The sequence below is a fragment of the Accipiter gentilis genome, chromosome 24 (assembly GCF_929443795.1).
Source record: "Accipiter gentilis chromosome 24, bAccGen1.1, whole genome shotgun sequence".
Lineage (NCBI taxonomy): Eukaryota > Metazoa > Chordata > Aves > Accipitriformes > Accipitridae > Astur > Astur gentilis.
Genome location: NC_064903.1, coordinates 2328428 through 2344841, shown reverse-complemented (window position 1 = coordinate 2344841; position 16414 = coordinate 2328428). Strand labels below are relative to the sequence as shown.

At 54.9% G+C, this 16414-nt stretch overlaps 2 protein-coding genes across 12 annotated transcripts in view; both read right to left on the bottom strand.

The window, feature by feature from the left end:
* ARHGEF9 (Cdc42 guanine nucleotide exchange factor 9) overlaps positions 1-2022 on the bottom strand; it is a 221991-nt gene extending 219969 nt beyond the window's left edge. The window contains exon 1 of the mRNA XM_049827609.1: positions 1720-2022. The gene's annotated coding sequence lies outside the window, so the exon portion shown is untranslated. The remainder of the gene's footprint in view (positions 1-1719) is intronic.
* A 1445-nt stretch (positions 2023-3467) lies between these two features.
* On the bottom strand, positions 3468-15995 carry LOC126050152 (uncharacterized). 11 transcript variants are annotated; one of them, XR_007509436.1, is made up of 5 exons: positions 13261-15995; positions 12155-13143; positions 8806-9234; positions 7129-7342; positions 3468-5473 (listed from the first exon to the last, which is right to left on the bottom strand). XR_007509436.1 is itself a non-coding variant. In XM_049827672.1 (5 exons), the coding sequence occupies exons 1-5, from the start codon at positions 7514-7516 to the stop codon at positions 5011-5013; spliced, it is 243 nt and encodes an 80-aa protein (XP_049683629.1). In that variant the 5' UTR covers positions 7517-8797; the 3' UTR covers positions 3468-5010. The 11 variants fall into 11 exon arrangements, 8 of the variants coding, with proteins under 8 accessions (XP_049683629.1, XP_049683623.1, XP_049683625.1 ...); XR_007509437.1 differs by having other exon boundaries at positions 3468-5456; XM_049827672.1 differs by lacking the exons at positions 8806-9234; positions 12155-13143; positions 13261-15995 and adding an exon at positions 7486-8797 and having other exon boundaries at positions 3468-5034; positions 5418-5473; positions 7129-7177; positions 7260-7342.
* Positions 15996-16414: the final 419 nt, after the last annotated feature.

The window sequence follows — 16414 nt, the reverse complement described above, 5'->3', positions numbered from 1 at the left end:
CCTGCTTCCTCCTCCTCCCACGAACAGCTTCCCCCCGCGGACCACCGGCTCCTCGGGCCAAAGGGCTCACGTCCCACCTGCCCCAGCGATGACCACCACCCAAGAGCTCCGGTTTGAGAACCCCACCAGCAACCGGCTGAGCTCTGGGCTCTGGCACGGGTCATCTTTTGCAGGAGGAAAGCACGGCAGCGCGGTCGCCCCAACCTCTCTGAACGACAGAGCCCATCCTGAGGCCGCGCAGCCGCCCGTCCTGCCCTGCGTCCCCACCGCAGCCGGCACCTCGGTGATACAGGACACGAGGTTTTGGTCCGAGCGGCTCTCGTCGCATAACCTCCCCGGGTAACGTGGATGCCGGGCAGCACAGCACACCCCTCTCCCACCCCGACGCGACCACCCAGTTGGTTCTCCTTACAGGAACGCGTAGAAATCAAATTAATTAATTCCAGCTGTGCACGAGGGTGTGAACAGCGTTCACACCGCAGCAGGGAAACGAGATGGCACAGCAGAAATTGGGCACTCCCCGTCCCTCTCTGGTCACTTGTTCAATCGGGGACTGAATGCCGCTCGCGTCCGGCACCGGGCACCCTCGGCACGCCAGCAGGGCAGCGCAAACGCCTCCGTGCAGGGTCTCCAGTGGACCGGGACAAGTTGACTCGCTTTAACAGACGTAAATTCGGCACTTTTATTTACCCCAAAGCCAATCAGCGAAGATACCGTGGCGGGAGTGAGCAGCATTCCACAAATACTTGATTTGAACAGTTACAGTACGTTTAGATCCAGCTCGCTGCATCACAGACTGAGGTTTTAGTAACCTGTAACCAACGCGGCCGCAAAGTCCCGCGCAACATGACTTTTGCACCGCAGCCTGGCCCGATTTAAAAATGGAGCTGGTGCTGGCTTTGCCGTGAGCTGTCGTCACTTGGGGGAAAGTGTCGTGCCTCATTTTATAATAAAATGCGAGGGAGGAGCAGGGAGGTTATATCAGCTATTAATCCCTGTATTTTGAAATAGCTAATGAATGTTAAGGTGTAAAGCAAAACCAGAGGTGGAGATCTGAACACGGCATTGAACAGGAACCCTCCAGTCAGGCTCCGTAAACACATGACTAAGACTTTCTCACCGAGGTTGCCCCATCGGCTTCCCTGGGACTACTAAAACCAGTAAGGACTGAACCCTCCCAACCAAAAACCATTCGCCACAGCCAACAGAAACACTCTCCTGGACTCAAACATACTTTAAATCAGCCCGGGTGAGTAATGACCCAGTTCTTGGGCAGTTCACGCGAGCGTAAACCAGGCACAAACTACCGAAATCTGACACATACAGTGGAAAATACAACCAGGCTGCGATCAGAATTGGGCCCGCAGCAGTAACTGCCCAGCTCAACTTCCAAGTTGGTACTTCCTCAGCAGCTCGAACAAAAACAAAACCGAGAAAAATATTTCCATTTGACGTGAGACAGCGGGTTTTTTTCCAAAACTAAACTGAACTTCGCAGCTCTGAGCTCACACTGGGGCGGGGGGGGGGGGGGGGGGTCTGTCCCGCAGGTACCTGCGCGGGGAGGGGGGGCTGACAGGTATTTATCGGATGAGAATACAAAAAGAACTGATTCCACCCTCTCCCCCGAGGGTCCCGGCTCCCAGGGCGAAGCCGCCGCCGCCCCTGCCCGCCCCCAGCCCCGCACCGGGGTCCCCCTCCCGGCCCCGGCCCCGCTCTTACCTCTCACCGCATGGCCTCGCCGCCGCTCGCTAACGCGGTCCCGGGAAAAAACTGCAAGTCTTGAAGTTGAAATGTGGGGTTGGGTGTTTGGGGTTTTTTTTTAAAAAAAAAAAAAGGAAAAAACCCCAAACTTTTTTTTTTCTCCCCCAAAAAAGCGACTAATGGGGCGAGCTCCTCCGAGAAAAATAAAAAAAAAAATAAAAATAAAAAGCTGGGAAAGGGGGTGCCCGTGCCATGCACGGCCCCCTCCGCCGGGCCGCCCCCGGGACCTGCCTCCCGCCGCCGGCCCCGGGACCGGCCCGGGACCCCCCCCCACCCCCCCCCCCGGCCCCGGCAGAGCGCTCAGACAGCGGCGGCGAGGGCCCCCCCGGGCCGGGCGAGGGCCCCCCCGGGGGCCGGCGGCCTCCCGCGGGCAGCGGGGCGCGGGGGGCGCCCGCCGGGGCCCGGCGCCGGCCGCGCTGCTGCTGCTGCTGCTCCTCCGCCGCCGCGCATCCCCCGCAGCCCCGGCCCGGCGGGGGGGGCCCGGCCGCTGCCCGACCAGAAGAATAAATAATAAAAAGTTTAAAAAAAAAAAAAAAAAAAAAAATTTTTCAAATTTTTTTTTTTTTTTTTTTTCTTTCAGAAGGTCCCAGGCCTGGATGCGAGCGGGAGCCCGGAGGGAAACTTTCTGCAGCCGGTGCGGCGAGGAGCCGGTGTCCCGTCCCCGTTTCCCCCCCCCCCCCCCCCCCCCGGCAGCACCGCCCCCCGCCCCGGCCGCGCTGCGCTCGGCGCGGAGGAGGCTCCGCGCCCGCCCCGGGGCGAGGGAGGCTGCGCCCGGGCGGCGATGCCCACGGGGGAAATTCGGGGGCTGGGGGGGGGGGGCAAGATGCTGACCCCGCTCACCGCAGCCCACGGGGTTGGGTGTCGTCCCGTGTCCCGTCCCCCCCCCCCCCCGGTATAAGAACAATCAGAGGAAGCGTGGCCACATCTGCGTGGGATGCAGCCCCCCCCCCCCCCCCGGGACCCAGCAGCCCTGGGGCACGGGGAAACTGAGGCACGGGGACTCGGCCTTGAGGAGCTGCGGCGGGCCTGGGCACAAGCCTGGCCACGGCCCTGCTGTGCAAAAAAAAGGGGTCTGGGCTCTTCTGCGGGGGCTCGAGGGGCCCGCACCCCAGCTTTGCGGGTGCCGACGGCAAAAAAAAAAAAAAAACCCACCCGATGCCAGGTTTCACCGCACCTTCTCCACCGCTACTGAACAGCCCGTATGGGGAGATTTTAAAAACTACCTCGGTTTTATCCAGGCTCCTTGTTCCTGAGTGGGGTTGCCATCGTGGGCTGGGCGCTGTTAACTTCTTCCCAGCTTCTTTTGTCTTCCTCTCTGGGAGGAAGGCTACTTCTTTCCCCACCTTTGCCCTCCTCCTCCCGCACAAGCCCACCTGGGCAAACCCTGATCATTTGGCTTCGGCCAGGTGCTTCAAACTACTCATTTGACAACCCACAGACACCTGGTGAAACAGCACTAAGCTTTGTCAGCCCATTCCCCAACCAGGACACGACACAAGTAGGAGCCCGGCTTCCTATTTCCACCCCAAAAAACGACCCCTGGAGAAAATTTCCTGTGCAGCGCTGCCTGAAAGCTTATAACAACGAGGCAGGGCTCTACCCCCCAGCCCCTCTCTGTAGAGCCCCCGCAAACCCAACGGTGCTTTCCATCAGCGCCCGGTCTGGAGGTGTTCCTGCACGGATAAATAGGAGGTCACGCAACTGGAAGAATTGCTTTTGTTTTAAGAAACAGCCTCTATGATGTTAAAAATATTGGAGGGAAGTGAAATCATTTTTTAGGCAAAGCTTAGTGGATTTAATTGCTGCTTTTCCATTGGCTGTAACTGGTGTTTTAAGGTATATTAGTAGTGTTTCCCATGGAGAGGCAGGTGTGTGCTACAGAAAGAGGGTGTCATTAATAGGGTAACCACAATTAAGTGTAATTGGGATCATCATATCAATCATTCCATGAAGCAGCCCAAGCTCAGAGTTTTCCACTTGGTTTTCCGATTGTTTCGGTGATGCATCAAGCTGCAAATGCTTTCTTTGGCTTTGGGCATAGGCAGCAAAGCACCCCTTAACTTTTTACACCATCGGCCCATTCACGGAGAGTTAACCTGAGAGCCAAAAATCCACCCCAGTTGCTCCAGTGCTTCTCCAAACATTCGTGTCCATCCCTACCTGGCTTGGGGTGGAGCTGCGATACCTCTGTGCCACAGAGCTCATGCAGTCTGGTGTTTTATTTTCTTTTTTACTGAAGAGATTTATCAGTATACCTCAGAGCACAGTGGATCTGCTACAGGAAAAAAAAAATTAAAAAAAAATCAGCAGACAAAAGCGTGGCTGCCCTGGTCTTGGAGAGGTGGAGAATAACACCTTTTCCATAGGAAGAGTGAGATTTCGAGAGTGTTCATTAAGCTACAGAGGAGGACAAGAGATGGGGGCTCTTGATACCCCAGCAGGGATGCTGCGGTGGGTACGACAGGCAACACCTTGCAGTTGTCGTCCTGGTACCCTTCAGTCCTGATCTGCAAAGTCACACGAATACTGCAATGGGGAGCAACGCCCTAGTGCAAAGCTGTCCACGGCTGCGTTGCCTTCATCTCCCTTTCCTCAGCATCACCAGCACTGTCCCTGCTGCACCCCAAAACGGGCCAGGCCTGGGTAGCTCACGGTCCTTCCACGCTGCAGTTCCCATCAGAGGGATTTAAGCTCACGCTTAAGCGCGCAGCGTAACCCAGAGCCATCGCAGCCGGCGTGCCTCCGCACCGGGCAAGGACCACGTTGTCTTTCTGTGCCTGCCTCCAGAGTGCCACCGCACCGGGCAAGGACCACGTTGTCTTTCTGCTCCGAGGAGGAGAAGATGGGTCATCCCTGATGTTTACAGGACCAAACAGCATCGCAGCACAGCGGCATTTGAGGCCGTTTTCACCTTGCTGGCAGGCTGATGCTTCTCCCAAGAAAAGCTCAGCCATGCTGGTGCCTCGCACAGAGGTCGCATCCAGCCCTCTCCCCATCCCATAAACACCTGGCACAGAGGGAAAAACCCACGGGCAGCCCCAGCGCACGCAGCACTGCCTGCCTTGGGTGGTCAAACACACGGGGCTGGGGGGGTTAGCTGTGAAAATGAGGGCTCTTCTCCGGATTGTATTTTCTATTTGCACTCGGAGCATTGAGCTGTGATGTCTCCTGTTCTCCTCTTTGCAAGAAAGAGCTAAAAGCTCACTTTTCCAGAAAAGAAAGGTGAAAGGCTGAGGAAATCATACAGCTTCATAAGGTGGGCTTGAAGAAAACCTTCAGATGCATTAAAAAAAAACCCAAACCGCACAATAACCACAAAATCCAGGAGCAACAATGCTGTTATTCTTGTACGTGTATCTCCCAGGAATGAGGGTAACACCACACAGCCCTCAGCCCTTCTTCCCCCCAAACCGAGCTTTTATGTTTTAACAGCCCTTAAATCTTAACAAACAGCAGGGCTTTTTCTTCCCTCTGCTCAATCAGCACCTGCCAACAGCCACCTTAGCTAGCCCAAGCTGCATCACATCAAGTAATTCCTTTCCTCTCCCTCCCACCAATATTATTTCCACTTTCTTCAGCTAAAGCTGACTGTGGCCCAAAAATCACTGGAGTGGGCCCCGAATCTGTGACCTATCAGAAACACCTTGTGCACTTACCTGCTGTATAGCAAGTGCTCCAGACCTCCTTGGCTGCTTCTGTAGAGATAACGATGCTATAAGAAAACCAGTAAACCATGAACTATTGAATGACCCATAGAGACCTTTCCTTAAAGATACTGAGGTTTTGGGGTTTGGTTTTTTTCCTATGGACTAGAATGAAATCTAGACCAGGGCCACACATCACCAGCTGACCAACAGGAGTTACTAAGACAGCATCGTTCTGTCCTGCCTTCAGGATGGTGTGTAGCTCTGGCCCTTTCTGACCTACTGACTTTTGAAACTGGATTTTGGTGTTTGATTGTCAGGGGTGTCATCGCAGAACCCTGAGCAGTGATGCTCCCAGGAGGTTGGCTGCATGCCCACGAGAGAAGAAACCTAGAGCTATATGGGCACAGCAGCTGTTTCAGCACCCATCTTTCCAGAGATATCCTCAGCTTCAGCATCTCCCTACCTTGCCTGGGGGTGAGGAGACCAAGCCACGCCATCTCTCCAGCACCATCACCCTAGCAGCTCTAGGCTGCCCTTTACAAAGACCCTCCAAAAAAAAACCCCCACCACCCTCTTACCCAGCACAGGAGCACTACAGGTCCTCATCCCCAAGTCAGAGTCATCATCCTGTACCTCCTCTGGGCCTCATTAATATCCCTTCCCCTAATTAGGCACAGAAGCAGCCCAGCAGCAATCTCTTCCAGCTCGGGTGCAGGAGCAGACCTTCGCCGCCCCTGTTAACTAAGGGGGCTGGCACCGGTTCACACACCTGAGCAAGGTTTGCAGGATCAGACCTGATGAGCACACGCTGGCTCGAGGAGCACCCTGTGCAGTGCTCCAGTGCTACTGCTTTTTTTCCATGAACCACAGTCGCTACGCTCCGGGCAGCCCTTGGCCATGCTCCCCGCTGGCTCCTGCTCCCAGGCTTTGCTCAGAGGCAGAAGGAGCAGAACCATAAATGGGTTCATTTGGGTAGAAACCTAAAACCCACAGAAAACACTGAGGATACTAAAATCAGCAGAAAGACCTTAAATCCTGCTTATACTGGGGAAATTGCCAGGTACTTAGAGTGCTCTGCAGAGAACTAAATGATTGAAACAGCAGGTGGGCTCATGGTGAAGATGGGCAATTCTTGTCTCAAACAGGAGGTGATGGACCCCAGAAATAACAGGAGCAAATGGACTTTCCTTTGAATATTACCTTAGGCCCATCAAGAGATTAACAAACTTAAGGGACCACAAGGGCTGATGAAGGTGAAGGCAAGCCCAGGAAATGCTAGGCTGGCTTATTGATTTATTTTTCTGGGTCTAGCAAAAAAATTGGCAGCTTAAGGCGGCTCAGCTGGGGCTATAGGCAACGTGGCAGCCCCCCCAGTTGCCATCCTTTCCCTCCCTCCTCACCTCTCCCCCAGCAGATGCCTCGTTTCAAATACCATCGAGGACATAGCTGCCCTGGGACCGCCTAAACACGACTCCGTCAACATCCCTGAACTCAGAAAAAAAACCCCAAAGCGATAAGGAATGAACAGCTTCTTGGAAACCCAAACAAAGTTTCTGTAGTGACGCAGGTGTCAGAAGTTGTGCTTCTACAATTAAGAGAGCACAACTGCTTGCTGCTGGGGTGCCTATAGGGAGTTCAGCCCTATAGCAATGCAAAAGCAGCTTGGGAACCGCTGCAGCTGCCTTCCCAAGGAGACCTCAGGCCTCTGCAGGGGACTTACCGCTGGGTCTTATGGACTGGGTTGGGTCGGGGGTGAGTTGCAAAAGCCCCTGTTTGAAAAGAAATAGGTCGTAACAGCAGGCTCTTCTAGTAGATGCTCAGTGGAGGGATGCCCAGTCACTGTGGTGTTACCCCATCCCATAAACTAAAGGCCTTTCCGCTCTCCGTAGCCAACCCGCTCTTGGTCTCATGCCTCTTCATACATGATGTGTGCCCTGAAATCAATGAAAACACGAGGTCATAGAATCGTAGATCCTCATTTTTTAATTCAGACACCTTGACCAGGTGTTACAGGCTCCTTCCCCCTCCCAGAAGGGTTAAGTGCTTCCATACTCCTAATTTATTCCTTATATTTTACCTTTATAAAGATCCAGCGGCATCTGGTTCATTGTCTCTTTTCATTTTCTATTACATTTAGTTCAAATAGTCTCAGCTGAGATAGGACGTCTGGCCCCGTCGTCCTTCCACCAAAGCTGGGCATCAAATTAGACTGCCCGCAGGCAGGGGATGGGTTGCAGTTTTGCCTGGATAGCACCTTGTGCCCCGCACTGACCCAGGATGGGAAATCCCAGGCACTGCCCAACTACCCAAAACACCCCCCCGAGCCCCCCTCCACGGCGTGTGGGGCTGCTCGGCTGCGCCAGCTTCTCCTCCGCTCTCTTTTCCCTAATCCCCTATACTGCAGCCAGATATACCCACACCCTTGTTTGGGGGGAGAAACACCAACCACTCCACACTTGGGAGTCAAATCCAAATGTAGAGCCTCCTAAAACCAGGCAATTTTCCCACAACCCTGTTGTTTCTCTGGTGCTCCCTCTGGCTTAGACCTGGTTAGATCTGGCGAGGGGTCGGGAAAACACCCGTAACAAGGCAGGGGGAGGATTAAATTCACGTGATCTTGGTTTGCAGTCTCAGAGGAGACAGGCACTGGGTGGCTTAGTCCGACACCTGATTTTATAGCCTACAATTAATTCAGGTGACCCGTAGGCCAGGCAAGATGGCCTGAAGAGCTCAGGGGCACAGATAGGGACAGCTTCCACTTAGCCATCGCCAGCATGACGCTGAGCTAAGGACAGTGGGCTGGAAGATGCAGCCTGGTGCCCCTCAGCAGCATTTATTCTACCTTTTAAACAAAGCACAGCCCTGCAGCTTCCGCCACACCAGAGTGGGGTGCAGCAGCAGGAGGTGACCCCTCTGCCCCGCCAGGCAGGGCAATGAATGCCCTCACCCTGGAGTTAGCATCCCATCGCCACAGGGTTCTTTTTTCCTTCAGGTTCCAGCTGCACATCCCAGATAAGGCAGTCCACCCAGAGCAGGAGATCAGAGACTTACCCCCCGCCCCTGCTTAAAGTTTTAATGGCTGGAGGATGGGGCAGAGAAATGTTCTGCTCTTGAGCACATCACCAAACCACACTCATTAACTCATGATTCGCGCTATAATGAGGGTTCATTTGTGCTCCTTGTCCCCTTTTCACCAACCCTGGGCTTATTCACGGGTGACTCCTATTCTCGCCCTGGGCCTTGCTTATTCCTCATCTACAAGTGTTATTTTTCAGGGAGGGGAGAAAGAGCCTAGGAGTATGTTCCTGGAGTAGCACAGGAGCCCTCACAGCATCGCCTGCACCCCGAGAGCTGGAGGTGGCAAACCGCAGCGGGAAACAAATTAAGGATGGGAAACCTGGAGGAAAGGATGAAATCCCCAAGGCGAGGGCTGAGCACGGCGCACATCGCTGGAGCGGCTCTGCTTCTGCGGGAGCTCAGATGGTTGTCACAAACTCTTGCCTGCTGCAATCCCCGGCTGATTCTCCGTAACTCAGCAGAAAGTTTGCAGCATGTATTTCTTGCCGTCTCCAATCCATTGGCAGGCCCTTCGCGGGGAAGGTCTGGCTGTCTTGCAACACCGCTGATTTGCTGCCCCATTTGTAGAGGTTTGTATTATATGGCGCTTGCTCGAGCATCCGCCGTGCGGGTCTCCTTGCACCCCCGTTTCTGCTCCCCCCAGAGCACGGCGTAGACTTCAGCTCCCTACGTTACGGCTCTGCCCTGCAGCAGGCTCAGCTCCACCCAGGAACATGTTAAGAAGGATCTTGTCTTAACAAGAAACCAACTGGCAGAGGAGCAAATAACAAACAACAACAAGAGTTAGCACATACCCCAGCCGCCGCTGCTCGGCGCCCCAAAGCCGCCCCACGGAGACACCGTCGCTTCCCTCGCCCTCACGTGAAGGCAGGCGGGCACTTGTGACGGCGGCCGGCGGCGTACCCCTTGCCAGGGTTTGGGATTCGCAGGTGAAGCTGCTCTTTGCTGAGCTCAAGCATTGAGCTCAGGGGCAGAGCCAAGGCTCCTGCCCCAAGCCCCCAGGAAAGCATCCCCACCGGCACCCTCCCCGGCTACCGGCGGCCACGGGGCCACCTGGAGAATGGCTCAGAAATAACGCAGGCGAGGTGGGAAAGGGAGGCTGAGGGTGGTTTTGCGGTTGCACCCGAGGACCACGAGTGCCCAAAGCAGGCAGAGCCCACCCGCTGCCTGCCCTCGGCGCCTGCAGGAAGGGACTTGCCGGCAGAGCCGCGGCGTGGGAAGCGTGGCCGGGCTGAGTCACGCTGCGTCATCCCGGCCCCACAGAGCCTGTCCTTTGTGCACAAGCTGGTTTTCCAGTCTCCAGCTCCTGGAGAGCTCTCGCACAGGACTGGCAAGGCGCAACGCTGTCCCAAAATCCACAAGCAAAGGTGCCCTTTCTCCCCTTCACCCTGAAGGAGGAGTCCCCTGAACTCTTCTCCCTCCTTCTAAGCAGCTCAGACACGCCTTAACAGTGCTTTGGTCTCTGCTTGCCATCCCCAGAACCCCTGTTCTTCCACACTTTTCCCCAAACTGGGCTCTCTCAGAGCTACCATCCAGCCCCTGAGCCCAACCGCAGCCTGGGCTGGGCGAGACGGCCAGGGACCAACAGGCAGGCCCCTGAGCACCAAGTGGGAAAACAAGGAAACATTTCCACATATTAACTTCATTTCCTTCGTTTCCTCCAGCCCGGCAGCCTCGCTGGTGGGTTATTAATAGCACGCTGCAGACGAGCGCCGGGGCTGGCCCAGGCTTCAGCCTCCCAGCGCCCGCCCCGATGGCCACCGCTCCCAGCACCCCTCCGTGCCCGGGAGGGGACGATGCCGGTGGGATCCACTCACTAAACATGCAGAAACCCCACGTCCCTTGCAGCTGCGTTGCAAATACCTGGCAGGTAAATAGCATTGAAGAAAGATCTGGGAAATAGCCAAGTTTTTGCTGCTTCCCCAACTTGCGATGCTGAAAATCATGTTTTTAACATCAAACCTCCTGTAGTCTCATTATTTTCTAGTTGTAGAAGAGGAAACCACTGTCTCCTGCAATTGCAAAGCAAATGCCGCCAGGATCCAGTGCAGCAGAAGGAGCAGAGGGGAGGCAGCCAAAGGCAAGGCTGCTGCCCAAGCCAGGAGCATGCCCCAGCAGCACCCACAAAAGCAAAAAAACCCCGATAGCTCCAGCACTCAAAGCACAAACACGAGCATTTGCACATTTCTTAAAGCACATTACTTTCTTTTAACTTGAGAGGCGGCCTTTTGAGCAGGCAATGGATGAGGTAGAGCAAAGCTGGATGCTTGCAAGTCAGGCAGGGAGGTTTTGGGTCCTGTCTCACGGGTGCTTCGCCCCGGCAGCACCTTTGGGATCGATCTGCCTTGACGTGCTGCCCAGGATGTGCTGACAAGGGGAGGGGGGGAATCCCTCGGCAACATGACTGGGACCGAAAGCCCTGTTTCCCCACCGGCTCCCAGCCAAACCGCCTTGTCGTCTGTCCTTTGCTGTTCCCATTGCCATGGCCCGCAAGGAGACATTTCTTCAGCAGCATCCTCCCCCTGCTCCCGACGCTCAGCCCACAGCCAGGCACCTCCAGCGAGGGGGAAGGCGTTCGTGAGACCACCACCTTCACCCATGCTGGGGATTAGAGCCGAAACCAGGAGGGAGAGCCCGAGCCGGCAGGAGGGAGGCGGGCAGGAACCTCCGGGTCTCTCCCCGGGGAGAGGAGCGATGCTTTTGCCCCAGCCCGGCTCCCCCCATCACGGGGACGCCAAGCCACTAACCCAGTTAAGCAGCTCTGCTTGAACCAGCCCAAACGTGCATGCTGGAGATGGGCACGATCTCCAAACGTAGAAGCCAGGAGCAGCCCCGGGGAGATTTCTGCAGCATGACTCACGCTCGCCCGGCCCCGGAGCAGCTCGGGGACCCGAGCAAAGCCACCTGCAGCTCAGAGGGGCTGGAGCCCAGCGGAGCCGCCAGCCTGCCCCGGGTCCTGCTCGGCAGCCGCCCCGCCGGTGGGCTTGGGGCAACGGCATGGCCAAGCTTCAGCGAAGCTGCAGAAGAGGTAGAAAATGGGGGAGTGCTGGCAGAGATGCCTTTTCGTCTCTGGATTCTCCAGAAATAACCCCCAAGGACCCGTCTGCTTGGTAGGCTCTGCAGTATTGCTGCTTCAGCAGGGAAATGTGAACACGCACAAGTGGAGGAGAAGGGAGGGCCCCAGCGCAAGGGCAAAATACTGCAATTGATTTTAAGCCTGGAAGAAATAGTTTTAACCACCCAGCCTACCCCAAGCTGCTGACCTAGAGATGTTGCTGGAGGGAAAACCCACATTGCAGAAAACATCTCATTTGAAACAAAAGCCTTCAGAGCAATGGAGAGTTCCCCACCTGCCTTGCAAAGTTCCCCCAGATGCCAGATACCCTCTGACAATCCCAGACCTCCTGTTTTGTGGGAGGTTACCGACCCACAGCTTCCAGCCCCGTCTCTCCCCGGAGCATGCTTTTGAAGATGGGAGGATCCTAAACCCAACCGTTCGGACCCCAGCACCGACTCCACCACCTCGTCTACATCGTATATGGCGCTGGCCTCCCCTGACATCGCATCCCCGCTCGTTTCTACAAACCAGCATTTAATGGTTGAACACCACCACAGTGGCAGCGCGACCCCCCTAGCTCAGATGGGTCTCAGAAGGGTTTTCTGGAGACCTGCTAGCTCCTCCTGGGATGTGAAGACGGAGCCGGCGTTCCCCGGGGAAGGCTTGTTAAGGAAGCAAACTGCTGAGCTGCCCCTGGACGAGATGGACGGGAGCTCCTTCACCCGGCACTGCCGGCCGAATGCTGATGCAGCGTCACAACGAGATGGTTTCTGCCGTCCCGTCCCTCCAGGTCCTCTCTCAAACCCCAGCCAGAGGGGATATCCAGAACCTCCAGTGTGGAGCTTCGCTGACTAATGCGCTCCGGCTGCTGTGACACAAATAACACCCTTGGAAACGTCGGCTTCACGATTTGCCGCTTTGGTGTAATTTCTGATAGTAGATAGGGAGGAGGAATGTGTGGGACAGATCAATACAGGATTAAAGTGATAGGCAGCGTACAAACATGGGGGTCTGCTGCCAGCATAGCTCAGTGGGTGAAAAAAAAATAATATGTATTATTTTGGCTTATGTTTTGTTATTTATGTATATTTGTCCAGTCACACACTTCTGTAAATAAACCCCAGTGAGCTGTCCCCCCACCTGCATACCCTGGGGTGTATTTTGAGCCGATTGAAAGCCCTTGTTCCTGGCTGTTCATAACAGAGCTTTCAATATCAAAGCTGAGAAGCCTTTTCAAACACCTTGCTCCGGTGCTCGCCCAGCCATGCCTTACCCTGACAGCCTTTCAAAGCCACCGCTGCCACCCCTTGCTGTTCAGACCGACATTTAGGTTTGTCCTGGCTTCAGGTACCTAAGCAAAACCACCAACAATAACGTAAAAGCATGTGTGCCTGAATGCATTTTGCACCAGAAAAAGGAAAAAAAAGAAATTACTTTTTATCCTTGGCATAGGAGGTGCAGGCAGGTTTGACCCCAGCAGGCTGTTTGCAGCCCTTGCAAGCAGCTCCCATGGGTGCCGTGCTCCTGGCTGGGATGGCACAGGCAGGGAGATGGTATTATGCATCATTCATTAGTGGCACCATTGCCCTCCTGATCACCCTGTTGGGAAAGGAGTTCAGAAGAGAAGGGCTGGAGAAAGCCAAGGTGTGGAGAGCCAGCCTTGCAACGAAAGACACGCAGAGCTGTGGAGTCGTCCCGGCAAAGGCTAAAACGTACCTTGGTTGCAGGCAAGTGCTTATGCAGGGAGAGTAGCCAGCGAAGGATCCTGCAGGAAAAGTGCGCCAGGGCTGTTAGCCCTTGTCCTGGAAAACCAGGACTTGAATTCACGGTCGCAGGAGGGTCAGTAAAATGTCATTACAGCTCCCGGGGCTGGCTCGGGGCGAGAGCACTGCTCTCCTCCCAGTCAGCCGGAGACCATCGTAGCCCAAAACCAGCCGGCTGTTGACTCTGAGAAGCTGCATGTGTAACCAGGCAAGTCATATGCAATGATATTAGCCTCACTTTAAACAGGCATTAATTCTGGGGCCGAAAGTTGGTGATTTATTTGTCGGGCTGTATTAATTTACCTGTCCCACCACAGAAGCACTCAGCCAACTCTGTTTCCTACAGGCTCCTGCTCAGCTGCCGAATCCATTGCCTCCGATAAAAATCACTATTTTTTGCTTTTTTTAAAAAAATTTAAACGATTCTTCTGTACACCTGATTGCACCAGCAATCGGATCGCGCTCCCTTCTGGGGGAGGTCGGGCGATGGCCGGAGCGGCTGCCGCAGACCAGCATCCCTGCGCATCCGCACGGCACTGACAGTCGGCTCAGCCCTGGGTGAGAAACAGCTCCGCCAGCGGCTGCGGCGAAACCAGAAGCAGCTTCGGTGGTTTCAACTGGAAAAAAATTCTCTGCCGATTCCTCTGTGGGGAAAAAGCAATGGCTTCGCACAGGCCCCTCTGGGGTGGGCTGTCAAGTGTGCGACGCTGTGGCCATGGTACACATGCTGAGGTCGCTTTATCCTGGGTTTAAAGCCAGTCCCCAAAAATGGCTGTTCATGGCCAATTTTGCCTCTGTTACGTGGTGCCTTGGTCACCGCAGGTCTCCTACTCTGAGGAGCATCTTTCCTAGATACTGGAAGATTGTAGGACTGGCTTTGTTCTGTTTAATGGAAAAAGAGGTGAACGTCCCCCTGGGTGAGCCTGAGCTAACGAATCTACCGGATTCTGGGGGGGTCTCATTGCATCCCCCTTTCCTTCTTGGCACAGGTCTCTCATTAGCCTCAAAACCCCCAAAACAAGGAGCTGAGGATGCTGTGTGGCAACCAAAAATATTCCCAGGGGGGTCAGTGTTAGAGGATTCAAGAAGAGGAAAAAAAGCCCCTAAGTAAGGGCTGGCAGTTGATGGGTCACCATAAAACACCAAGTGCACAGTGCCCGAACCCCCCCTGCTCCCTAATGCATCGTTACTCACCGCTCGTCACCAAAGGGAGATCACCTGCAGACCAGCAGCTTGCTCCAACGTCAAGAAGCACCTGAGCTTACGCTGCTTTGGGTCAATATTGGGGGATTTTCTAAAACAGAGTACAGCAGAACAGAACAACCACATCCCCGAAGGAGACTCCGAGCTGCGACGGGTGGAAGCCTGGAGGAACCGTGCTGCGCCACCCTCCCCGAGGCGACCGAGCAAGCAGTCACCAAGCAAAAAATAACATGCTGCGAGGCCAGGAGAGACATTTTGCGTGTAGAATAGGAGCAGCAAGACCTGGCTTCGCTCCTGGCACTCGAACCTTGGCCGTTTCCCCGCAGCCGGTAATGTCATGCTAATGAACGATCTGTAGGCACACGCCAGGGAGTTTTCTTTTTTAGACTGGTTCCTGGGGTTTTTTTGGAAGAAACAATAGCAGAAAACAGCACTCCTCCCTCTCCTGATCTGGCTCAGTTCCAGATTTCACTTTTTTTCCCCTAGTTTCACACCAAGAGACACTTTATTATTGCAAACCAATTATTTATCCAAAAAGGAATAGGAGCCTGTAGAAGATAACAGCACATCCTTGGCGCGATGTTAATACGCACATGGAATTTGACTTCCCCACGTTGCAAAAAAGCACAGGGAAAAAGGTAGCAGAGCACAACGGGGAGGCAGGAGATCAGATCAAACAGATCAGATCAAACAGAGCAAACCTCCCGATCAAAGCCAACACGACTTTGCGTGTCGCCGTTCAACGGCAACGACCCGGGGCGGAGAAGGAAGGTCCTCAGACACGCTGGAAACGCATGCGGGCACCGACGTGTGAGTTCCTGCCTTCTCCCGCCTGGCCTTGTGCGAGAAAACGCCATTTCTTCCCACCGCCGAGCCCTCTGCACGGACACGCAGGCAGGATTCGCCCCGGGAGGAAGGCAGGGCGCAGCGCCCGGCAGGGCTGGAAAAGCATCTACCAAGGCTGGCAGGAGGAGATGTTATTACAAAGCCCCATTGTGCTGGGTGGGATATTCTCGAGGAAAGAAAGAAGAAAAAAAAAAAAAAAATCAGGGTGGAGCCAAGCACATGAAAATTGAATGAAGGAGGAATCACCCAGGGAACAGAGGCGAGCAGGCAAAGGGAAGCAGCAAATCCCCACTTCTTGCATCGCTGGAAGGGAATTAACCAAAGGCGCAAGCAGAAGATAGAGCAGAAACTGCAGTGCCCTGAGCTGGAGCCTGCCCGGGCTGCATTACATGGTGGGGTCACACCGATGGTCAAGGTGGAGCCGAGCTCACCACCAGCCCCCAGCAACAGGAGAAACCTTCTTTGCAGGTCCGGTTGAAGCAGCACAGCCTCACTCCCCCGTCTGCACCCACCTACCCTTTGGAGATGCTAAGTAATGCCCTGGAAACCTTCCCGTGCATTTCCGAAGCAGGAGGAAGAGAAGGGAGTCTTCCTCAGGCAGCTTTTGGCGCGAGAACAAACACAGCCAGCCTCGTGTGGCTTTATAAAGGATCGTTTTATTTATATGTTGGCGGGTCTCTGGCATCCTGCCCTTTTGACATCCCTCCTCGAAACATGGCAGCTCCTCTTGGCCCCAGAGCACCCTTTAGGGGCATTTGAGGTCAGCAGTGATGACACCATGTCCGTTTGCGTCCCAGCCCTCCCTGCTTCGGAAGATACACTTCTTTTTTTTTTTTTTTTTTGGTAACACGGAAACAGGAGGAAATAGATGAAAAGCTGGTGCCTGGTAGACAGCAACCTCTGTCCTCCTTCCGCTCCGCTTGCCAGTGGCATCTCCCTCCAGCTCCTGCGGGAAAGGCATCCCAGCAGCCAGCCGCCCCGGTGTCTCCCGCTCCCCAGGCTATCCGGGCTCAGCCGGGGAAACCAAACGCTCCCGGGTAAAAGTTGTTTTATTTCCA

Excerpts from the sequence above, each read along its gene's own strand:
- LOC126050152 (XM_049827666.1), bottom strand. The coding sequence starts at position 7,516 with ATGAACCAGATGCCGCTGGATCTTTATAAAG. Across the intron at positions 7,343-7,485 it reads GCCGCTGGATCTTTATAAAG|GGCACACATCATGTATGAAG; the intron begins GTAAAATATAAG and ends CATTGATTTCAG. Across the intron at positions 5,474-7,128 it reads CCAGTCCATAAGACCCAGCG|CATCGTTATCTCTACAGAAG; the intron begins GTAAGTCCCCTG and ends GTTTTCTTATAG.